Below are 26,834 nucleotides of genomic sequence, written 5' to 3' on the forward strand. Positions count from 1 at the left end.
TACATATGAAAATGTTAAGAATTAACATTATTAATAAATATAATCTTAAATATTGATTAATATTTCACAACATAAAAGGGTACATAATTTTATGTAGAAAGTGTAGGATGTTGAGACTTTGTTAACAAACAATTCAGACCTATGTGACTGGTGGTTTGTCTATATACAGGGTGACGCAGAAACATTGGAAAATTTCCACAATCCAATAAAACTAGAAGTGATGAAGGAAAGAAATTGCAGTCATAGTAATTGAAACCTTACAACTTTGCCATTTACGAAACATTGACGCATTTATCATTTTTTAAAAATTACGGCCTTTAGATGGCGTCCTCATGTACGAATACATTCGTGAAATCTGCTGTTGGGATTCCTCATTGACCGCTGCAACATCTCAGCTGGGATACTGAGAACTGCATCCCGAATTCTCTGTTTTAATTCATCCAGGGTTCTTGGTCGAGTCGTGTAGACTATGCTCTTGAGGTAGCCCCACAACAACAAAAAAATCACAAACGGATAAATCTGGTCTTCTATAGGGCCAGGGAATGTTACCGAATCGTGAGTTCACATGGTTGCCAAACAATTCTCGCACGTATGCCATTGATTGCCGTGCAGTGAGTGATGTTGCTCCGTCGTGTTGAAACCAGGCTTCTTGAACGTTTCGAAAGTTCTTCAATGCAGGGGTAACAAAAGTTCGTAACATCTCCACGTAAAGATCGACATTGGCAGTTATTGTGTTCCCCAGTTCATTTGCGGAAAAATACGGTCCGATAATCCCATGTGATGAAACACCACACCATACTGTCACTTTACTAGCGTGTAAATGGCGCTCACGAACGTCATTAGGATTTGTGTTTGCCAGTAAAGGTAGTTCTGTTTATTCACATAACCTGTGAGATCAAAATGTGCCTCATCTGACATCCACAACTTGTTTAGAAATTCTCCGTCACTGTTTATTTTCGTTATCAACAAAATGGCTCTGAGCACTATGGGACTTAATATCTAAGGTCATCAGTCCCCTAGAACTTCGAACTATTTAAACCTAACTAACCTAAGCACACCACACACATCCATGCCCGAGGCAGGATTCGAACCTGCGACCGTAGCGGTCGCGCGGTTCCGGACTGAAGCGCCTAGAACCGCTTGGCCTTTCGTTACCATTTGTTGACAGAATCCTGATCGTAAACGGTAATCGTTGTCCTTCAATTGTTGCGCCATCTGTTGTTTGTACGCATGAAATTTTATATCAAGATGAAGAATTCTGCGAACACTGTCCTGGGACATTCCAGCCACTACTGCTGGCTTACGAATTGAACTCCGTGCTCTCCGTAAGACAGTCTCGCGTACAACATCAATGTTCGCTGGAGAACGCACACTTCTGTTGATTTCTTCTTGAGGGCAGATCCAGTCTCTTCAAAGTTATTAATCCTACATTTTATCGCGTGTTTCGACGGAACGGCGCCATGACGTCCTAAACTATAAAAACGTCGAAACTCCCTCTGTGCCGCTACCAAACTATCACAGTTTTTACAAAGCATTTTTATGGCTAACGCACGCTGTTGTCTGTTCCACTGATCCATGATTTCTCAAATGGCGGACTGTTTACTCGCTAACTGTCACGAACCTCCAGTGCTGCGACCTACCCATGGCTGCCACTACTCATTTCAAACATTCCCGTTAGTCCATGTCAACCTGTGTTAGATTTTCACAAACATTTGATTTTCTCAGAGCTTTGTTCCTATTCTTCGGGCCCTCGAGGTTCTCAGTGCCTCAGTTAGTGTCTCTTTTCGCTATCTAATTTCCTTCGTAAATACATATGTCTATTGCTGTAATTACTGCGCCAACTACCAATAAAAGCTTCCGACAGATAAATGAGCCAGTGTAATTACTAAAATATGTAAAAGTCACTCCTTACGACACAGTGCGTGGGATTCTGCAAGGGCGCAGAGAGGCGCTCCCCCCCTCTAGACTCTAGAACCTGGAGTACAGAGTTTTTATTCGTTACAGAATTCACATACACTTCTATAACTGAAAGAATAGTCTTCAGTTCTCTGGGAGATAATAAGCTCTTGTGAGACGAACATTATTTAGTTCCTATCGTGTGACACCTGACCAACTCTATTACTTTAAAAATGGCAATTTTACAATCTTATACCCCCACCCAGGCAAATTTCTGCGGACGCCCGTGTGTGTTTGTGTGTGGGGGGGGGGTGGGGGGAGGGGGGAGGGGAGGGGAAGTGGATACTCTCCCGGCACACGATGCCCCCTGCACCGCGAGCATACGAATGTCAACAGACGTCGGTGCGTGCGGTACGCCCGCAGCAGATCAAAAGCAATTTCGCTGAGCAAATAGAGCGCCTTGTCTTGTGTTTTCGCTTTTTCTGCGGCCCCTCCTGTTTGCAGCCACTCCAGCCTGAGCTGTGCTGCGCGGATTTGCGACGCGACACACACGTGCTCTGCGATGTGGAACATACGTGACCAATACGTTCCATATTTTACTTTATTTGCACTGCACTTTTGTAACGAGTGGGATATTTTTTTAGTGTGGACATTCTTTCTTTCCACAAAGGCTGGAATCGCTGGCAGTTATATTCCCAGGAACATGAAGCACGCTTCCGTGTAGTAAACAATACCCTACGATACGTCTGTCGGGCTAAGAACTTGAAATTTCTCGCAACGTGTTATATCCCAGGTCTCTTGCAATAGATAAATTTCTGGTCTCTTCTTTCCTGTTTATATAATATTTCTGTAGATTCATTAATACAGCTGGTATCATTAACTATTCATATCGCCAGTTGTGGAACAACGGTGATCTCCAGATGTATCTGATTATAGCCAGATAGTCTCCCTTATAGTTTTGCCCGTGTGAGCATCACTCCTTCGGAGTGGTGTGTTTCTAAGTGTTTCTTTATCTGTTATAAATTTTTGTAGCAGTTCAGGAGCGATAAAAATTATAAAATATTCACACCACCGGATCCGGCACGTAATTTCTGCCGACAGATGTGGAATATTCACAAAAAAAAATTTTTGCCCGAATCTAAAGAAAATACCTAGTCGTGTACACATGGATGTCGACAATGATAATCACAATTTTACGATTATGTAAGAACATTTTACTGTACGATATGATAAAAAGTATGATACTCTTTATCATTCTGTTCAGTGAAATGTAATTACAAACTCGTAAAATTGCGTTTATCAAAGTCGACGTTCACGTATAGATTTCGACGAAAAGTTTTGTAGTGACTATTTCACATCTATCAATGGCAATAAAGTCCCAAAGACGGTAACATGAATACAGAATGTAAAGAAAAAAAAGTGTTCCATATTTTGAGAGGTGCTACTATGGACCAAAACAAGACAAAAATTTCCGGCAAATATGCGCTCTAAAATGTATACCTTAACCCTAGAACCCAGCCTAAAGAGCTGAAAATGTTACATTGTTACTCAAACTATCGTAAATTTTATAATTCCGAAAAGGAAGTCGCAAAGGAAGTCGTAATTTATTGTCTGTGCACGAAATCATAATTTATTGTTTGTGCACTGGCCTCCAATGATATGTCACACACAAAATGGCTGCAAAATGTCCTGTATTACACCCTACACTGACAATATCAGATTAGCGGGAATCGCGGATTTGTACCATCTGCAATCGTAAAATTTTACGAGGGTTTAGAATTATATGGCTAAATGCTAGTGTGAAACACAGTTCTTCTACTGCAACATCTTTGCTATTTGGAACGACGCTGAGACTGCAGTAAACAAATGACGACACATTCCTGTGTTATTGCCCATGGTTATAGTACGCAGTGACCATGTGTTGTTGCTGAAAACATATTCTCAGTTATGGGTAAGTGCAGCACATACATGACTTCTAATGGAAACAGTGTTTGAGTAAGTTTGTGAACTGCTTTTACATTGTATTTTTATCTTTGCATTTAGCAGCATAATGAAAATTATTCCACACGGGAAATTGCACACTTTTTCGTTCGGCAGGCTACAAGAGATGATGTCTGCCATTTCCCGTGTGGAATAAGAGACTTCGAGTATGCTTGTAAGCTTATCAAACCGCAAACTGGTTTCATTAGAACTAATGTATGCGCTACACTTACCCAGCGCTGTGAATTCGGTTTATAGTAATAACCGTAACAAATCGTTACTGCATGCTGTATCCACGGACAATAACAGAGCAATCTGCCCTCACTTGTTTACTGCACTCGGCAGGTCGTTCGTAATAGCAAAGAGATTGCAGCAGTAGTGAAAATGAACAAGCGCTCAGATCTCTTCAGGTATGCGATTTACAGGCCATGTTTAATGGACATTTTTGTCTTGTTTTGGTCCACACCACCACTTATCAAAATATGGAATACTTTTTAACACCCTGTATACTACAATAATGTATACTAACTTCATAAAGATCACGGTTTCCTCGTAATATTATGTCAATGCTTAATTTAAAAAAAAATCAACGAACTTAGCGAACTGAAACTGATTCAATCAATTTTCTACACTATCCTGCGTCGCTTATGCACAAATACAGATGTTTAAAGTATCGTTTATGGAGTTGCCCTATCAACAGTCTGGACAAAGCAAACTAAGTTACAATCGGATTCTAAATTAAAAAGTATAAATAGAAACGAAACTAGGAAACTGTAGATTAACTTTTTATGGTTGCGGTTCACAGTCATGTAGAACTTTTTGAAAGACGTCATATTCACCATTGATTGCAGAAGTTGTTTATTTTTACTAGTGCGATTTCGGTCTTAAGTCCATTATCAAGTGGTAACTGTTAACGGGTACTTCAGCTCATACCAACACGTATTCAAGTCACAGACGTGACTGAGCCTTTTAAAGATATTAACATCCGCAAAACAAATCCTAATAAACCACTGTTCTTTGTTTAGAGGTAAACCGAGCTGGTTGACGCAAAGTTCCCTTTGCAAGTTCCCTTGATAATGCCCTTAAAGCAGAAATGGAAATAGTGAAAATAAATAATTTCAACAGTCAGTGACGAATTTGATGTCTTTCAAATAGGAAACAATAGGCCTAGCTGTCAGTCTGCGCACGACGTTCCCTTATCATTGTAGATTCAGACCTACGATATTAATAATAATTTAATTTCTTTTCGTTAGCCACAGCACAAGATTGCTACTACCGTCTCCATTACAAACAATTCATTATGAAACAGTTTTCCGGCAAGTTTTCAACTTCGGTGGCTATATAGAAAATCCTGCTGTTTACACATTCGTGTGCAGAAATATTTTTCGTCTGAAGTAACATCCGTTCATGAACAGACTTGTAGTTTTTCTGTTTTTATCCTCAGGTAACTTTCAATCGCTACATAATTCCACACTCGTAAAGATAAACAAATTTCGTATAACTCCCTGGCAGTGACACTGGGAAACAATCAACGGCGCTGCGTCTATATAACAATAAGAGAGTTAGCATACAAACGGTGCATTTGTCTTCCGACGCACCGAGAAATAACTGAAAACGTAGATGTCAATTTCTACAAAATTTTATCGCGGCAGCTAACTTAAGACAGTGAGATAGTCGGCCTTTCTAACAAACAGCAATAAAGGCACTGTTTACTAGCTAAAATAAAACACCGTCCTTTACTCATACGTCAAATAGCTATGCTAACAATAATAATAACCCTAATAATAAACATGAGACAACAACAACCGAAGCTTTAAAAAATTAGAATTCCTGAAACTTGTTTTAAGTTGAAATAGATGAACCAAGTGGAAATATTACACAGGAATCATTGTCGAGCAATATATTAAAGTCGAGAATGGCAGATATTTAGGTTGTGCTGTCTTTCTTATTTCCCACTCTCTTTCACAATGGAGATAAACACTTCTTCTTCCTGGCAGTTGCTAAGATATTTTATTTCATTATCGTCACTGCCTTCTATAAAAAATGTTGCGAGTAGGTGTTGTTATGTCAATACAAAGACATGCACACGGTAACAAAGCGTAACTAAGCACAGACGATGATAAATAATCCTTCGAGTAACATGCACATAACGATATTGCACCAATTTTTATCATTGATAAAGAACTGCCGGGAACAGAGCTTTCCACCCAATAATCTTACGGAATAATTTTCTGGGATAACATACCACGTAGAAAAAAAGTACTGATTGCACAAAAGCAAGCAATAAGAATAATATATGGTGTTCATCCACGGACGTCATGTAGGTACCTCTTCAAGGAGGTAGGCATTATAACTACGCTGTTACAATACATACACTCACTAATGAAATTCGGCATAAGTAAGCCATCACAATTTGAGAAAAACAGTGATGTATATACCTACAACATTAGAGATAAGAATGACCTTTATTACCCACTGTTAAAGCTGTCAGTGGGTCAGAAAGGAGTCCCACATGCAGCAACAAAAATTTTTGATCATTTCCCCATAACATAAAATATCTTATCGGTAGCAAAGCAAGTTTTGAACTTGATTTAAAATCATTTCTCCTGCACAATTCCTTCTACTCCACTGACGAATTTCTACTTAAAACGGGTAGACAGTAAAAAAAGAAAAAAATTAACAATATTCATGTACACAAATCCTGTAAACTAACTCGTTGCGCGTCATTCCGATAAAACAATTGTTCAAATCATCTATGGCAGATGTAACTAACTAACTGTAAATTCTGTTTTCTTTCTTTTATATTCATTTCGCCAATTCGGCAATCTCTTCAGAGGCATCTTCTAATAACTGAATTACTGGAAAGACTCAACGAGGATGGCATAATAGTGCAGGAACTTTCTACCGAGAAAAAAACAAAAGAAAAGACCCTGTTCTGCATTTATGGTTTATTTAAACGCGGAAATACTGACGACGATGCCGTGGTATTTATCTTCCGTGTACAGAGAAGGAACGCAATACCCTCACGGTCTCATAGAGGGTGTCCCGCTTATCTTGACGAATAATTTCTCGTGTATTGAAAAAAAAAATATATCAAGCAAAAGTCGTTTAGCTACCAGACGCGAACTAGCATGACTGCCGTTCTTGTAACTGTTCGCTACGACGATATGAACTATAGTGCGTTTGTTTTCAATTGCGCCCTATATTTCTTATTTGATAATCGTCTTCCTCTCGTCAAGGCCCGTTCAGAAACGAATCACAGTGTAATATTCACGTAAACATGAAGTTATTAAAAACGGAAACAAAGCTGACCTTGACTTTTCCCTAACAGCACTCAGTGCAAGTAGCTGAAGTAATGTAACTAGTCTACAAGCTGGAGCTGACAGTAAACAAATGGAGACACAGGGAAAATGTGCACATGTCGTTCAGCCAGCGGTGTTCAACTGAAGATTTTGTGTGAGAGCATCAACGAAGAGAAGGTAGGAATGGTACTCATCTACGTATATTGTATGTTAGCAGAACAACAATTGGGTTTCTATTTGTTTATTGTCACCTCCAGCGCGTGGACCAGTTATATTTTTCTGGATACCCGCAGTGCAGGAGTGCGAAAGTCAGTTTTGTGCTGCATTTGTAACAACATAATGTATACGTCAATGATGCACTGTGATACGCTCAAGAAAAGGTGTTGAGGAGAGGATGTGTATCACTGAATACGTACTATAGGTCGCTCTTTAGAGAAGACGTACAGCTTGTAATGGTACTTGAATTACATAACCATTACGGTAGCTCAACTCAACCTCTCGATACCAGCAATATTCTATTGTGTTTCCGTAAAGTAGTTAACGTATTTCTGAGACAACATTCAAATTTGATTTCATTAATGTAGAGGTACTTTGATACATCGATATGTTTATGTTGCAATGATATTATTCTTATGTGTATTCTTTCTTTTGTCACTATGATCTTTGACGTACTGGTAACTCTGATTTTTGGGCGCGTAAGCGATTATTAGTTAGTTAGAGAGTTAGAGACTGTAAAGTCAAGTCTTGGACGTCATATTGAAAAGACGCATATTGTAGTCAGCTTATAAAATGTGAACTTTAACAGTGAGGAAGATGTTTTCAAGTACGTTTTTTATTGTGAAGTGATGTTTTGTGTGTTACGTGATATTGCAACAAAAGTAATAAAAAGGAAGTGTAACTTAAATTCGGAGTGCTGATTACTTACATCACCATTGTCCTGCAAAAGTGTAATCTTCAAGAATGGTTTGTGAAGCGCATCTACAAAACTTTTGAATATAGCAGAATAAAACGTAGGCCTCTTTGCATCCGAGCTTGGAATCATCACCACCTAGATTTTAGACGATTGAGCCATGATTTTACAACGAGACCAGCGTGGGAAACACGAAAAGATGAGTGCCTAGTTTATTCATTATTACGTGAAATGACTTTATTAACTGTGCTCTAATGACACCTGCCACATAATAACTTTGTTGTTGCACGAAAATGCAGTATTTAGCAGCGTGAGCAATACCACAATCATTATTAAATTTTGACCTTTGTTGTGGTAGGGTTGTTAGAAGCTGTTAATATCTTCGTAACGAACAAAGTTGTAAGAAAGGGGGTCATACTTGTGAATGTCCCTCTGGTAGTTAACCAACATTTGCTTGATAATTTTTTTGTATTTTTCTTCTGGAACAAAAGTTATTTGGGTGGTCAAGACAAATGGCTCGCGCTGTGGGCCCTATATGGAAAGCTGTCGAGGAAGCTAAAGCATTCATGAACGGAATATTTCACGCAGCACATTTCTTCCCCCCCCCCCCCCCCCCCCTTCGACACGCCGTGATGCGCTGCCTTCCCAGGCGGTGCGGTAACGGGAGCCGAGAAGTCAACGGCCCAAGTGACAGACGACGAACATCGGCGGCGCATAGGCGGACGCTGCCGGGTGGGGTGGGCTGGATGTATATGTATATATAGAATACTATACGCGCTGCCATTGGTCGCGCCCGCTAACTCCCCTGGCAGACAAGGGCGAGATGTTTATAATCTGGGCTGGGGGAGAGCCGACCCTCGCCGATCGCTGCAGCGCCCTGTGGGGAGGGAGGGGTTCCCAGCCGATGCTGCTGGTACGGCGGGTGGGGATCCATCTGCAGCGTCAACAAATGCCCATCAGCGTTCTGGCGCAACGCTAACTATTTTCTCGTTCGTAATATCAAAGTAACACGAAATCTAAATTTGGTGTCTACTTTTTCTCTGTGAGATGTATAATGATGATTATTTGTTCCCCATCAACAGGACTGGTACAAATAATTTACTGTAATAAACTGCCTGCGGTGGCAGATCACCGAGGTTAAGCGCTGTCGGGCGTGGCCGGCACTCGAATGGGTGACCATCCAGGCCGCCATGCGCAGTTGCCATTTTTCGGGATGCACTCAGCCTCGTGATGCCAATTGAGGAGCTACTCGACCGAATAGTAGCGGCTTCGGTCAAGAATACCATCATAACGACCGGGAGAGCGGTGTGCTGACCCCACACCCCTCCTACCCGCATCCTCCACTGAGGATGACACGGCGGTCGGATGGTCCCGGTAGGCCACTCGTAGCCTGAAGACGGAGTGCTTTAAACTGCCTGCGGTAACGTTCGCGTGAACCTGTTGTTGTTGTCATCGACTGGCATGTTCAGGGTACTGTATTTGTACTGACAGGGCGTACTTCGTTCATGTTTTGCCGCTATCAATATTCTCTACAAGATCACATATGTGAGGTAATTCAGCTGCCACTACCGATGTCGCATTACGCAACCCGCAGTGTTATATCTGGGCTTCCAAAACCACGCACGGGATTTTCATGTGCTCTCGTTTGCTAATTATTAGCCTTACACATAAAAATGAGCAAATGTAATGTAGTTACATTTTGTACCGTAATAGGCTTTTGCTGGAGGCCACGATTTTCGACTCATTCTAGAGAAACGCACAAAAGTGACCTTCAAACGCTCTTCCACCCCCGTACTCATCCATGACCGGTCAGGATCTCTAGTATGTTTCTGCCACTACACAAATTTCCGACTACACGAACTACTACCGATATTCAACCTTTTTTGGTCTCTATTGACTGGACTATTACGCCACCAGCATAGTCGGTTATTTCGTTAACATTATTAATTTAAATGTGCTAGTGAGGTAGTGAAATAAAAACTACTTTTGTAAACGTTACCCTAAAAGTAATTACGTTGATAATTCTACCAAAACTTAACTTTTACAGGCACAGTAGTTTTGCAGTCAGAACGTTTAGCGAATACGGCACAATTTTCTATTTATGTTTCCAAAATTCGCAAAATTGTTAGGTAAAATTTACACGAACGTCAGTTTTACAACTTGCAACTGCTCCATTATGCTGATGGCGTAATAAGGCCAGGCAATGTAAATTAGAAAAAGGTCGATTGTGAGGAATAAAGCGTGCAGTCGCAAATGTTTGTTCCGTGATAGTCCGTAGTGCCATGAACAACTTACTAGAAATCCTGACTGGTGAGGGCGTACAGTGAGAGTGGGGTTGCGTTTGAAGGTCACTTTTGTACGTTTTTTTTGAATAACCCGAAAACTTCGGCTCCTAATGGCAACGTACCCCTGTCAAAAATATAACATCATGAAATTTCCTATTACAAGGTCCTGTACATTTTTTTCTGTAGGACTAATAGTTTGCGCGTAGCAAGCCAGAGAATACAAAAATCAGGCGCGTACAGACGATCGAAAAACTTCGAAGTCGATTTTCCCGAGAATTTTTCAGAGTTGCATCGAACTGTTTTGCATATTGATAATTGATCTCGGAACTTCACGTACCACAAAAAAAAATCCTACTGCCGTGTGGTCTCCTTGCGATATTCATTGGAAGAATCATAAGGAAATGTAATTGAGCCCCGAAAGTAATAGCTTACAAGACCGAGTCTTGAATATTGCTCATCATTCTGGGGTCCTTACCGGGTTGCATTAATAAAAGAACGGCACATTTCGCCGCAGGCTGGGTTGCTGATGAAATTTTGAGCGCTTACTTTCCTAGAAGACTCGAGTAACATATTATTTCCTTATGTGTGACGAAATGAACACAATGAGGAAACCAGAGATTTTGCAGCTCATGTGGAGGTTTACTGGCAGTCCTCCTTCCCATTCACGATTCACGAACGGAACAAGGAAGGGGTCAAAATGATTCTGGTACGGTACAAGCAGTACCGTCCGTCACACACCTTAAGGTAGCTTGCAGAGTATAGCAGAGTACATGTAGGTGTGACGAGGTGTAATTATATAGTTTCAGTTATCTCCTTGAAAATTTGTTACAGGTCAGTAATCCTGGAACACACTGAAATACCTGCGGCACAGTGTCGTAGCAGGGTTCTACAGAACCCAAAACAAAATAGCGTAGCCAAATGATGAGGCAAACTATCGTGCATAACTGTACATTTGAAGTGGAACAAGGCTGTAAACATTGACGCGGAAGTGTACGGCAACAAGGCATTATCGCGTGACAAACTGTTTAGGTGGTTCAGATGCTTCGAATGTGGTCACACAAGTCTGAATGGTGAAGTGAGAAATAGCAGACCAGCTCTCCGTGAAGAACCAGGATTCGCTAGAGAAGTTTAGGCCCCGGTTCTTGAAGACCAACGTCTCGCAATCAGAGACATTTGGAAAACTGAGCCGGCCGCGGTGGTCTCGCGGTTAAGGCGCTCAGTCCGGAACCGCGCGACTGCTACGGTCGCAGGTTCGAATCCTGCCTCGGGCATGGATGTGTGTGATGTCCTTAGGTTAGTTAGGTTTAAGTAGTTCTAAGTTCTAGGGGACTGATGACCACAGATGTTAAGTCCCATAGTGCTCAGAGCCATTTGAACCATTTGGAAAACTGAAGATAGGTCTTGGATCAGTTCTGGAGATCTGGCACACGACGGATGTCAGCCCTCTGGGTTCCGTGACTGATCACACACCTCAGGTCATTCTGCTCAGCACACAGCCACACTTGCTGCTTCCTTGGGCAATCAAATTTTGTGTCATCGTCCGTGTTCTGCTGTGCTGGATTCATTAATTTCTTTGTATTTCTTCGGATGAAGAAACCATTGCGTGGTCGTCATTCTCAGAATGAGGACGAGTTGATTTCTGTGGCGGGACATATAGGCCTACTGAATAGGCAAAACGCAGATTTCTACAATCAAGCTCTTGATAAGTCATCCAGCGTTGGCACAAATACGAGGGTGGTTTGATAAGTCTGGTAAATTTCCATGAAAGAATGAAACATTTTTGTTGCGCTTCATGGTTGGTAAGCTTGTCTATTCCAAGGATCGTATAAAGAATTTCAACACTGTTCAGCATATACTTCATTGTTGACAGGCATCTGAATTGGTCAATGTGTCGACTGCGATTGAAAATGGAGAAAACCGAGTGTGGTACTGTTGTTAAATATTTTCATTTGAAGGGTTGAACTGCAGCACAAATCAAAACGGAACTGGATGAAGTTCACGTGGACTCTGCACCATCACTGAAGACCATTTACTTTTGGATTAATGAATTTAAGCGTGGTCGGACAAGCACCGAAGACAAAGCGCACTCTGACCGTCCAGGTAAGATCTCCACAAAGAAAACCATTGACAGAGTCCATGAGACGGTAATGTAAGACCACCGAATAAAAATTTGTGAGATTGCTGAAACTGTAGGCATCTCAGCTGAGCGAGTACAAAATACCCTGCACAAAGAATTGTCTATGAAGAATCTACGTGCGTGTTTGTTGCGCTATTGCTCACAGTCGAGCAAAAGCGGAACCAGCATAACATTTCAACACAATGTCTGGCGATGTTTAGTAGCAATCCTCAAGATTTTTGCGCCGATTTGTGATTGTTGATGAAACCAGGATCCATCATTACACACCAGTGTCAAAACGGCAGTCAGAAAATGGACAAAGGCTGGTGAAAGTGCACCGAAGAAGATAAAGAACATTCTGTCAGCTGATGGGATTACGGCCACTGTCTTTTGGGATTCTCAAGGTATAATCCTCATAGATTACTTGGAAAAACGCGAACCCATTGCAGGAGCCTATTATGATTAATTGTTGGATCCTCTGAAACGCGTTGGCTGAGAAAGGGCAAAGGCTGGAACGTAGAAAAATGCTCCTTCAGCAGAGTAATGCATCACCACACACACCATCGATAACAATGTGGAAACTACACGAATTGGTTCCTTATCCACCATATTCACCAAACTTAGCCCCAACTGACTTCTTCCTGTTACATAGTTTAAAATATTGGTTTGCTGGGAAGAAATTTTCATCAAGTGAGGACGTGATGGTTGAAGTCAACGAGTATTTTGCAGAGTTTGACAGAACCTATTTTCCTATGGGATGAAAAAGCTGGGCGATCTCTGGACCAAGTATATATCCCTAAAAGTGGACTATGTTAACTATAGTTCAATTCTTTTATCTTGGCGGCTCGCGCATGCCCGCCCAGACGCGGGAGATTGCTGCATTGCCAGTTGCATGCGCCAAGAGAAGCAGCGCCATAGTATAGTTCGCAAACTAACATTTAGGGGGGAGCGCGCAGTTTATCAAGTAAAGCCACCACGGCCGCATTAACCCTTTCGCTGCTACAGAGGCGTGCTCCCCGCATTCCGCGCTGTGCGCCATTTTGTCATCACTGCACTGCTCGCCTGTGCAGAGACATGGTGTTCCGACTGCTTTGACACACTTATCATTAGATTTCACAAAAACTATTTGGCCCAAAGATTTGATTTTTACACATCTTCTTGACTGATACCTTCCCCCATAAATGACTTGATTTTGTTTCGATGTTCAACGCAGTTACTGTGCAGCATTAAATGTAGTAAACCATTGCACGAAATTTTGAAGAGTTTGCAGAGGTAAAAGTCACAGCGTATACTTTCCATATGGTCGATTTTAGTTGTCACTAGAAATTTCAAAAAATTGCATTCAAACAAATAAAATTCATGCAGTAAGACACTTCGATATGGTTTTTAAATAAAGAAAATATTGGCACCAGACAAAGTCTGAACACGGAACCATTTGCTTAGCAGCCAAACACCTTAACCATTACGCTAACGCAGCTCGTCATTTAACGGAATTTCTGGAGGAGTTTAAAAAACCACGCAAAATACCGACAAACACTGTTGGTATGACTATGAATTAGTCACGTTTCGTCGAAGTACAATAGGAAATGAACAATTACCGCTGTTCTTTATTGCGAAAAAGCGGTTAGTGAGAATGAATTTCCCTGCTATCGCCTGAATTAGGAGGCTTATTGCTTGTTTGGTTTAATTTATTAATAGAAAATGAAGCAATTGGTACAAAGAATGCTTTTTCCGAACTTTCTTTTATAGAAAGTCTGCTATCAAGACATTGCTTTTGTTCAATTACTTTATTTATGACTGAACGTTTCTAAAACTGAAGGCACTCGTCCGTGCTCTGCACTGCAGTCGAGCTCTGGCAACGCCGTTCTCTGTTCATTGGCTGACTGTGTTTTGTGACGTCAGATGCGCAGAACGAACCTAAACTCGGCCGCCGCTCTTGAGGATGGATATGTAGAGAAAGTCTAACACCACCAAGGTCGCATCTGTTTTTTTTTTTTTTTCACGATGTTAATTAACACTCTAAGACTACCCGTCATACACGTAGAGAACTTGGGAACTTTCCGTTCAGGTTCTGTCCGTATCGCAGTAATAGGAAACCAGTGGCAGAGAGCATACCGGCCCAAGTACTGGTACAAATGGAGACGTAGCCACGGCGGCGGTGAGCTCGCGTTCGCACCTAGCGTGGTCCCCCGTGGCCCAGCTGCGCCACGACTGCTGGCTGCGCCATTGTAATGCGATCCGATTCGCCGTGGGCTCCCCGCGGGGACGGGCCTTTGTCTCAATCCCCGGAGCCGTGTTCGAAATTCAAATGCTAATCTCGCCCATTCTTCTTGGCCGGCAAACAAATATAAATCTCTTTAATAATAATACTTGTAGTAATAACAGCAACACGGAGAGAGGCAGGGCACAAAAAGGACGGGCCGCTCCTTACTTCATCAGATGTGATTAATGCGTCGTTAAGCGCCGGGGCGGGGGAAATGGCGGCCATGATGGGGACATCTGCCGCTGCACCGGGGCAAGAGGTTAATGGCGGACGTGCGCTGCCGCCCTTAATCCGATTTGGTGTCGTATCGGTTACGCTGCCCTTCGCACCCTGCCAGTCACCTCCCCTAGCCGCTAAGTACATCGCCTCCTGTTCCCTCGAGCGTAGAGCTACCATTCTCTCTCTCTGTATCACGGCGTCATTCAGATCGCTTACGAACCGTTCAAAGGCAACTCCTTAACGGTGGACATGTGCTTCTGCACTAAAAATGTCGTATTGTATCTACGATGCAAGAGACGCGGTGGTAGAGACACTAGACTAGTACTCTTGAACTTTGAGTCGGTTGTGAGCTCTGCATATTAACGTGACAAACCCTAATTCTTGGGGTACATTTTATTTTTGACACAGGGATCTATGCCGACTTGTAAAAACGGCGATGGTACATTAGTCCTTACTAATGTAAAATTGTTACCTTCTGAAGAATTTATTTATGTTTGTCGAAACCTAGGTAAAGAATTTCTTTATCCATTGCAACTGGTCGGCTGTTTATAATTTTATTACTCTTGAACAAGTGGATGAACTTCGGTACGTCGGAAGTAGAATAGATAATGGAGGAAGACTCCAGGAAGGCTTAGTAGCTGCATATTAATTTTTCTAGATAAACTGAAGTATTATGGGGTTGATGGTTTAGTTAACCAATGGATAATGTCACATCCAACCAAAAGAATGCAGAAAGTTGTACTGATTAATTCAACCAATATAATTTGGGGACGTAATTCTGACTAGGGAGAAATCACGTGTATGGGGTTCCCCAAGCCTCAATCTCTGGTCCACTATTCTTCTTCGTACACGCAAACGATTTTCTAATGCACAACAAGCATAATGAAGTCTTTTTGAAGATGACATTAGTATTGCAATCAATCCAAGCACACATACAGAAACAGAAGAAATGATAAAAAATGTTCTTAAAAGTATCATTGACTGGTTTTTTTGCAAGTTGTCTCACCCTCAGTTTTAAAAAGACACGACACATTCAGTTCTGCATATTTATGGTACTACACCAGTGATACGCGTAAAACACGGTGAGGAAATAATAAATACGGTGGATTCCCTAAAACGCTTTAGTTCAGCCACATTTGCATTTCGAATCATTGCAAATCTTGAGGAGAGACAGATCGGTAAGCTAACATATTTTGTACGTTTTCATTCAGTAACGTCATATAGAATAATGTTCTGGGGTAACTCATCTTTAAGTATGAATGTCTTCCCTGCTCAAAAAGTTCTGTAAGGCTCACCCACAATCATATTGCACGCGTCTGTTTAACGAGTTAGGCATTGTAACTATTGCTTCACAATATATTTATGGCCTAATGAAGTTTTCTTTTTTTTTGGTATATAATCCAGTACAGTTCAAAAGGACAATGATGTACATAATTGTAGTACCAGGAGGAGAAATGACATCAAACTGAGCCATTGCCGCAAATGATCTTCGTCAGAGTGGTATATATACTGTCATTATGAAGTGCACATTCGCAGCGGACGAAATGTTAGTCTAGAAACAACATGACTCGAACACATACCCGTAAAAGTCTTACTGAACACAGCGAATATTCGAACAAAAGATAAGAAGCAAGGTACGTTGCAGGTTTTAAGCAAGAACAAAGCTACAGATTTGTTGCTAGAGATGTGCATGTTTGCGCAACACTTAGATAGTGCTCATAAATTGCGCAGAAATCGGCACAGCAGGAATGGGAGAGGGGGGCACGGCAAGAGTGGTAAAGGGAGCAAATACACATTGACCAAGAACCACCTGCTACCAAGAATAATATGATTTGACAAAAATTGTGCAAGATCTGAGAGAACTGGGAATGGATCACAGAGACATTTCTCGTTCCTGCACCCTTGTTTACTTTCTTGTCATCCAAAGCGTCTTACGTATTGCCGGAGGCAGCTGACGTCACAAAAAAGTGATATGTGTTTGCTACCGAGGAAAGCTGCCACGTATCGGTACGCACACGACACTCAAGTTTGGTGAGTTCCTGTTTTTAGCTGACGTGGAACCAGCGAAGAATTATTATGTTCTCATTGGCTACAGGGATACAGTTTCTGTGCCAAAACTTGTAGCTTCAATACTATTCATTAAACGAACAAGACATCAAATATGAATTTGTCAAAGGGTGAAACGTCTCTTTTCAGTGTATTCATTAGGACATATAAACTTATTAAAATAGTCTGTTATACCCTTTGAATAATAAGAAATGATATGAAGACCCTGGTTGACTTCGTGCGTTTGTCGAGTTGTCACGAACAATGCCGCAATAAGTATTCGGCGCCGGTAGCAGTGTGGTTGGGTGCTACTAGTAGTCGGCGAGCAATGGAGACTAATTACATGTTAGTAGAGTGTTTGTTGTTATTGTACATGAAAATTATTCAAATGGTTCAAATGGCTCTGAGCACTATGGGACTAAACATCTGAGATCATCAGTCCTCTAGAACTTAGAACTACTTAAACCTATCTAACCTAAGGACATCATACACATCCATGTCCGAGGCAGGATAACCTGCGACCGTAGCGGTCGCGCGGTTCCAGACTGTAGCGCCTAGAACCTCTCGGCCACGCCGTTAGAATTTCAGAAAACGATTGCGGCAGTGTGTGGATTGTGAAGGTAGACATTTGCCAGATATTACTGTTTAAATCATGTAATTAGAAACTTCCATGATTGTCCAATATGAGAAAAATAAAAATGTAAGTTCCTAAGTGTACATTATTTTTTATTTAATTCCCAAATCAGCAATTTGCCGCGCTCCAACCTGTAGTTCGAGAACAGAAGATAGCGTACGTCAGAAGTTAGGCGGTCTCTAAAGAGCTGATTTGAAGCAGGTTACAGTACGTCGATAGTGAGTGGACAGTGCAGAACACAAGCAGGCAGGTGTGTGGAGTGGGTAGAGATAGGTCGGCCGCTCACCTGCGTCTCGGTGAGGCTGAGGGACTGCGCCAGCTGCTTGCGCTCGGCGCCCACCACGTAGTGGTTCTTCTCGAAGGCGTGCTCCAGCTTGAGCAGCTGGCTCGGGCTGAACGCCGTCCGGATGCGCTTCGGCTTGCGGAACGGCTGCAGCAGGAAGCCGGGGATGTCGGGGCCTGTGGACAGCCAAAACACCGATGCTCTCACCCCGTTGCTCGACCGCGCAAAGAGGAAGCTGGCGCGACACAGTTCCAGATCTGCACCAGCGCCTAAGTAGCTGCACTCAAACACCACCAACTTTTTTTTAATTATGCTAAATATATTTCCCTCTCAGCTGTGTTATTTATACCAACCTTCAAACTGTGCTGCAGTCTATATAGGCATCAAAGGGAAAAACACCCTATCACAACTCCCGCCATCTGGTTCTAAATGATCTGTTACAGCTCTTTTTATACCTCTGTACTCCGGATTCCAGTGTTCTACCAAGAGGTGACCGAAGAATCCATAAATACAGGGTGGCGCACGAAATGTATTACCATTTTGTTTTTGAATATAAACTTCATTGTCAAAAAAATGGTTCAAATGGCTCTGAGTACTATGGGACTCAACTCCTGTGGTCATAAGTCCCCTAGAACTTAGAACTACTTAAACCTAACTAACCTAAGGACATCACTCACATCCATGCCCGAGGGAGGATTCGAACCTGTGACCGTAGCGGCTGTGCGGTTCCAGACTGTAGCGCCTTTAACCGCTCGGCCACTCCGGCCGGCAAACTTCATTGTCAATACAATCTGAAAAGAACATATACTACACTGAAGAGCCGTCCATGGAGATTTGTTCTAACTCAGCACATGCTCAATATGTCCACCATTTCGTTTCCTAACTTCCTTCAAACGAACACTGAAGTTAGTGATTACCCTACGGTACATGTCTTCCGTAATTTCTCTGCAACCTTGAAGAATAAGTCTTCTGAGCTCCATTAAATCACGTGGACGTTTCGGGAAAATTTTTTCCTTTAGGTACCCCCAAAGAAAAAAGTCACATGGTTTGAGGTCTGGACTATTGGTGTTTTTACACGAGCGTTTCGACATGCGGATCATTTCACTCACGTGTCAAGGTCGCTTCAATGACGGACAAAATTGGCCCCCCAATAGTCCAGACCTCAAACCATGTGACTTTTTTCTTTGGGGGTACCTACGGGAAAAATTTTTCCCGAAACGTCCACGTGATTTAATGGAGCTCAGAAGACTTATTCTTCAAGTTTGCAGTGAAATTACGGAAGACATGTGCCGTAGGGCGATCACTAACTTCAGTGTTCGTTTGAAGGAAGTTAGGAAACGAAATGGTGGACATATGGAGCATGTGCTGAGTTAGAACAAATCTCCATGGACGGCTCTTCATTGTAGTATATGTTCCTTTCAGATTGTATTGCCAATAAAGTTTGTATTCAAAAACAAAATGGTAACACATTTCGTGCGCCACCCTGTATGATTTCGGAAACATAGACCTAAATACCATTTTCAGATTTATGTAAAGGACGCTCTGAGCAATCGAGAATCTACTAGCTATGAGAACAAAGTTTTTGGCTACAATGCTCTTGTAAGAAAGATTGCCGGACTTTTTGCCGTGGAAATTCCCAGTAAAGCCTCGTGCTTTTGACGATTACCACCATCGTCTTCCTCAGGAGCAGCAGACGAAGACTATGTTGGAAATCCTCGAAAGCTCGAGGTTTTACCCAGAATTTTTGCATTAAGAAGTATGAGAAAATTTTACACATCTACAAGCTATACTTCTTTCAAGAAACTGGGAAAGACAAACGCGACAACTCGAAATTTGTGTCAGACGAGTACAGGAAACCTGCATTCCCTGCCCAAATCACTGGACCATCTGAGCACATACCTCAGCCTCATTCAAACTTCCAGAGTCAAAAATGGCTCTGAGCTCTATGAGACTTAACATATGCGGTCATCAGTCGCCTAGAACTTAGAACTACTTAAACCTAACCAACCTAAGCACATCACACACATCCATGCCCGAGGCAGGATTCGAATCTACGACCGTAGGGGTCGCGCGGTTCCAGACTGAAGCGCCTAGAACCGCTCGGCCAGACTGCCCGGAAAACTTCCAGTGTCACTAGTGTTGTTTCCACATATCAGTTCCAAATACTTCATTGATTTCATCCCAATCGATCCATTCATTTCGTTCCATTATATTTAATTCATATCATATACTGGGTGTCCTATTTATCTTTATAGCCCTAAATAACATTTCGTCCAAAATAAAAATAAAAAAATTTTGCAAGCCAATGTCGTTTAGATACCACAGGGAGATTAACCAGCTCGTTATGAAGACATGAACAGCAGTACGTCTTTTTTAAATATCAAACTATATTTTTTATTAGATAACCCTTCATCTCTCGTCAAGATCTCTTCGAAAACATATCGCAGTGTACTATTCGCGTAAACATGACGTTATTAAAAACGCATCACGAAACTGGCATTGACTCTTATGTACTAGGACACACTGCAATCACCCTGACTACTATAACTGGTCCACTTGCTCGAGCTGACAGCAAACAACTGGAAACACAATTACTATTGTCCCACCTTACATTCCTCATAGGTGAGTAGCATTCCTCTTTCTCTTCGTTGATGCAGGCACACAAACCTTCAACTGAAGACTGTTCACCGGTGTTCATTTTCCGTATTTTTCTGTTTGCTTATTGTCACTTCCAGCAAGTGGACGAGTTACGTTACTCCGTGTAGTACAGGAGAGTCAGGCAGTTTTGTTTTGGGTTTGTAATAAAGTGGCAGTGTAAACCACCGAAGCCGTTACCCCATGCTGGTAATCCCACTAACTCTACGGGAGATCCCTGGTAGCTGTGTTAGAGGATCGTATCCAGGAACATCAGTGAAAGTGTAAGTAGGTTGCGGAGGCGTGCTCAGATAAACTAAATGTTAAAGTGCTTCTCACGATTCCGCGTTCAAGTGCCGGTGCGTAATAAATTCTGAATTTTCACCCCACGTTCATTACATTCCACGGACAGCATTCCGAACGCTTTTTCTCTTATTTTATGGTCCACCTTCTTCATTAATTTCACCCTTTCTTGATCCATTCAATTTATTCTGCTGCATTTGAGTCATTTCAGTGACAAAAACGTAAGCCGATTATTGAACGAAAACCTGCACGTACCAGTATCACTGCCAAGTTTCGCAAATTGTGGGTTCATTGGGCTCTCTTCGATCACTTTAACCTAGATTTACGTGGGCAGTAATAAAGTTCAGTTACCACCTGGAAAAAATTAAGTTACGTAATTGGTTTATCGTTTGTTTGCCGGTTCCTATCTGAATTCCTAGCACACAATGAAATCCTCAACCCACAGCTTCCAACCTGACAGCGCTATTGGCGAAAAGAAATTACCGCACGATACTCGATCACATAAACGGGTTGCTCCATTTTCTTTTGGGGTCCCCCTGGTGGTGTTCTACGGTAGTGTGACGCGGAGTTTTCCGTGTGCGTCAGGGGTGCAGATTAGTTATTGGCTAATTTCGTCTCTTTGGGCACTTCCAAGTAAACACATTATCGAAAGTCCAGCAGTTTCAATAACACAGGAAAAAATTAAACCAAAAATATACGTACAGAAAAAGCTACCAGCTCTGTTAGTTGCGCCATAATAAGAAATTGTAATCATATACCATCTTACAGCTATTCCACACATTTACATAGAGCAAGCAATATCTTTTTTTTTCTTTGTTGTTATTTCATCTCCCTTCGTCCCATATCGCCGGTAGTGGATAACCAGTAGTACAACATTCCACTCTTCAGCTAAACGAATTGAAAAATATAGAATGAGAAACAAAATTTGTGACTGTTTTTCTATTTTAAATTAAAAATCAAAGACAGACAGCTAAAAAAAGAAAATATGTACATTTTAAACACACATTACATAGAGATGAAATTCTTATGATAAAAAACACTCAAGCACCATACTTTCACTTACAATGTGCACTGGATGAGAGATATTGTCAGAGGAGAGAGTGTGTTCCATAGGGTGGAGGGGTGTGGGTAAAGAGGTGGGAACTGTTAGATAGGGGAAACTTTGGAAAAGATGTATAGGGGGTGAGGCGGATAGAGGAAATACGGACGGTCGTGAAGAAATACGGTGAGGAGGAGTGTGGGGAGGATGGGGGAAAAGGACAGGGATGGATGGAGAGGGATAAGGAGAGAGGAGCGCTGATGTAGAGTGGGACGGATGGGTACGAGTTAAAGTCGGTAGGATGGATAAACATAGGAGCGGATCTCATTGTCTAAAAGAAGGAGTTGGTTGAAGTTGCGTTGAGATAGGATATGGATTGTATGTAGGTGTAGGGATGGAGGGATGCGTTTGTGAAGGCGTGGCACCATACCGGGGTTAGCGATAAGAGGAGAGACAACGAGGTTATTGGAACCTAGTTTGCGAATGGTATAGGAAATGCGGAGGTGTTCTGTGTGGTTGAGAAGGGGTGGGAATTTTGCAAGATGGTAGAGGATCCATGTGGAGGAAGGTAAACGGATGCGGAAAGCAGGGTGGAGTGCATGGCGTTCGAGGATTTGGAGGGAGAGGATAAGAAATGTGATGGCATCGTTAATAAGTGTTTTTTAAGACAATGGTAGTTACGAGCACAACCTCTATACACAGCGCTGTTTAGCATAATTCACATAAGAAACCCGAAAATATGAATTTCAGATGATATTTCCGTGAAATTTTGTTACAACTTAATGACTCAGACGTTAAGTATGTACGTAAAAATGAGAGCGTTATGAGCGTATTGTCACTGTGTCAATGTTCATCACACTAAAACTGTGGTGTCACCGCCAGACACCACACTTGCTAGGTGGTAGCTTTTAAATCGGCCGCGGTCCGGTAGTATACGTCGGACCCGCGTGTCGCTACTGTCAGTGATCGCAGACCGAGCGCCACCACACGGCAGGTCTAGAGAGACGTACTAGCACTCGCCCCAGTTGTACAGCCGACGTTCATAGCCATGGTTTACTGACAAATACGCTCTCATTTGCCGAGACGATAGTTAGCATAGCCTTCAGCTACATTTGCTACGACCTAGCAAGGCGCCGTATTCAATTGATATTGAGATTCTATTAATGTATCATCAAGAGCGATGTTCTACAAATGTGGATTAAAGTTAAGTATTCCAGAAGCTACGTACTTTTCTTTATAGCATTCATTACGTATCCTGTTTCAGACCTCACGCCAGCCTGCGTGAGTTTAAGCGCGTGCCTTTCGGCTTCCTCTCATTGTGTCTACGCTGTCTTGTCTAGACACAACAAAAACATGTTGGTATAATATTTAAAATGAAATTACACATGCCGTCGTCAGTGTCTTAAAAGCAAATGCTGTACATGTCAACAAAAGTAACAGCACGATTGCGTCGTCAAAGAAATAAAAAGTTATACAAAAAGAAATACACACTTGGTCGAAAACATTACTATATAGCCTGCCTTTAATGTAAAAGTTACAAATGCGCACTTGGTGGAAGACATTACTGTATAGTCTATGTCCAATTCAAAATTTTTACAAAATATCTCGTACGTGGAACATAACCACTGGGTGGTTACAATTAAAGTGCAACTACTCATGATTGTCCAGTGGGGGCTGTAATTGTATGGCAGCGCAACTTGGTGACTGCGTCACGGTGGAACTGATTTGTGATGGAAAAAATTGGTTACGGTTTTGGTCAACAGGTGCAAATCTGTCGACGTCTGCAGTGCTCACATGAACAAACTGTGTAAGTGGCGGCTAACAATAAAATCAACATTATGCTTTTCTCAATTGTTTGATCTTTTCTGCCCACATCGCGTTCCCAATACATTACATGTGGAAACATTTCTATACGTCTTTTCTGTATTCGCAGCACCAGATTTGCGCCCGGTGGCCGAAACTGGATTTTTTTTTCAAGGTAAATCGATTATCCACTAACGCATTAGAATGTGTACCAAATTTCGTTGTTATACGATAGTTAAAATCTCACGCTGGACCACTGTGAGTGCCTGCACTTTAATTATAATTTGTAACCAACCGGTATGTCAGCAAAGTGTGAAGCTTAAAACTGAAGGTGACTGGGGAGTGAACAAGTCTTTTTTTATTGTGTGCGACAGGGCCAAAGAGCTAGCAAAATTACAATAAAGACAATCGTACAATAAAAGTACTGTGACAAAACTGTTATATTATATGTCTGGACCGAAGGTCTGAGTCTTTCAAATCTTATGCCACATTTCCGAGCTGCTGCATTTAATACTCCCACAGTCGCTGAGACTATTCCATATGGGTGTGCATTGTTATTTTGAAAATTATTATGTCTTGAAATTGTAGTGATATTTCGGTCTAAGGCGCTGCAGTCATGGACTGTGCGGCTGATCCCGGCGGAGGTTCGAGTCCTCCCTCGGGCATGAGTGTGTGTGTTTGTCCTTAGGATAATTTAGGTTAAGTAGTGTGTAAGCTTAGGGACTGATGACCTTAGCAGTTAAGTCCCATAAGATTTCACACACATTTGAACATTTGTAGTGAAATTTACAAGATAAATATTAAAACAAAAATACACATATGAAAGCAGTGTAAAAAAATTAAAGTGGTTTTCATATATCTAAAATGTTATATTAAAAAGTATCCAGTACTATTTCCGGCAGGCTGGACCGTTATAAAAACAGATAATACATCTTATCACTTAACTTTTTGTTTTCGAGTTAATAATTCAAAATGTTATGTATTACATAAAACAAATTAGCGAGGATATATTGGCGTAGGGAAAGAATTTTCTCTTCTAAATTCACAGATAAAATGAATAACACAGGAAGTGCAGCTGCCAACAGTTCGTTTCCATAGTCAAACCTACGCCATGGTAACCTCTTTCTGTTACCAAGACAATATATGTGTTAAATGGCTCTGAGCACTATGGGACTCAACTGCTGAGGTCATTAGTCCCCTAGAACTTAGAACTACTTAAACCTAACTAACCTAAGGACATCACAAACATCCATGCCCGAGGCAGTATTCGAACCTGCGACCGTAGCGGTCTCGCGGTTCCAGACTGCAGCGCCTTTAACCGCACGGCCACTTCGGCCGGCTAATATATGTGTTAACCTCATCACTGCTTACAGGAGCTGCAACTCATTGCTTGAAGTTGTGACAGTTATCTTTGTTTCTTCTACAGGGTCTCTTTAGCTCCATTACCCTTGACATCGCTTCAACATCATTACAACGTCATTACTACGCAGAAAAACGCTACAAATAATGCATCAACTTAACCACCTTTGGGAGATAGAATGATGATGTCCGTGGCAGCCTGAGAAAAACCGGTCATAAGAAAGAAACGTTCAATCTCTTCTACACTGTGTATGGTTTGGTTAATAAATTCAGTCACAATGGCAGATGTTCAACGTTTCTTTTGTCACTGCTACAAAAAAAAAAAAAAAGAAGTAGATTAACGGCTTTCCGACGATCCGGTCTTAACGGAAACGCTTATACAATACATCATTTGCTAATTTCGCTGTGAAATTTTACGTGGCTGGGAACCCGTTAACAATGGGGCACTCAATTTACGAGTTGTCGACAGCCCCTGAATACCGCAAGAGGGACGCATTATGTATCACGCAAAAGCGGAGGGTACTACCGACTCGGGGGTACGATTTCTATCGCGCCGGTAACAAGTAGGTTACATAATTATCTGATGCGGGCGAATGGTTTGTATCACCATTACTACGGGGAAATGAATGGCGCGGGCGCGTGACAGCCGGCTGTTTGCCAACACCGCCGCTAGGGGCGCTGGCGAGCGAGGCGCCCAGATTCCTATCTTACCGACGAAAACACATCCGACCATCTGACATACATTAACATTTACCGTATCGCACCCACATAAACGTTTATGGACGCGTGTCGAACGAGCCAATCAGGGCGGCGCGACACGGCCCGGTCTTAACAAAACACTGGCGAAGCACGTGCGCGCGCAACAAATGTCACCGGGACCGTACCAGGATGTTGCCGGCGGCGGGGGCGGTCTGCGCACCCCATCAGGATGCTATCAGCGGCGCAAGGACGACGCGATCCTGAGGAATGGGCGTGAAGGTGTCAACTGCCGAGCCGGGGAACCGTCGCGCCAGCACTGCAGCGTGGACATGTGCTCTGGCGTAGTAGACAGTGAGAAAGCGTGCCGTTTTAGAATCATGTTAATGAAGCTTATATACTTTTTATTACAGTTACGGACGACAGAAACATTCATAGCTCAAGTTACTAGCTTTGCTCGGTAAATACCATCTTCAGACGTGAACAGACCAGTATGCTAATCACATCAAGTCGGCATATTGAAGCATCCCCAACTCTCTTGTGGTTCCCTTTTTAGGTACTCCACGTCGACGTCTGCTCGTAGATACGTATCGTCGGTAGGTTTTCCGGCTTTACTTCCCGACGTGACAGGGACGACTCTCCGATGAGGTGTGGGCCTTGTGTTTTACTATTACTGCAAGTCTTGTAAACATCGCTTTTATTTAGTAATTTGCCCGGCTAAAACTCTCCCCTTTTATGATTAAGACAGCCTGCGCCACCTTTCGGAGGGAGTGGGGACGTCAAAGAGTCACCAAAGTTCATATTAAGCAGCCCGTAAAACACCTAAACGTTCACTTCAGTTAGCGTGTTAGTTAATGCCTACGCTTTCCGCTAGATGGTGCTGACTTACTGCTGAATAGCTTTGGTTCCGTAAAACCTTCACTGATTAGTACTAGGTAAATGAAATAAGTACAACGCTCTTGTATTTCACTTTCACCCTATATTCAAGGATTAAGATGGTGATGGATGATGGTCTATTTAAAACGTTCCTAGCCTGGAGGAATCTAAATAGTCCGCAAATGCCGAT

At 42.2% G+C, this 26,834-nt stretch overlaps 1 protein-coding gene across 1 annotated transcript in view; it reads right to left on the reverse strand.

The window, feature by feature from the left end:
* The window catches only part of LOC124789197 (homeobox protein EMX1-like), a 331,777-nt gene that overhangs the window by 40,297 nt on the left and 264,646 nt on the right, over positions 1 to 26,834 (reverse strand). The window contains exon 2 of the mRNA XM_047256491.1: positions 17,938 to 18,110. Coding sequence (XP_047112447.1) covers positions 17,938 to 18,110 — 173 coding nt within the window. The remainder of the gene's footprint in view (positions 1 to 17,937; positions 18,111 to 26,834) is intronic.

This window comes from Schistocerca piceifrons, chromosome 3, assembly GCF_021461385.2.
Source record: "Schistocerca piceifrons isolate TAMUIC-IGC-003096 chromosome 3, iqSchPice1.1, whole genome shotgun sequence".
NCBI lineage: Eukaryota > Metazoa > Arthropoda > Insecta > Orthoptera > Acrididae > Schistocerca > Schistocerca piceifrons.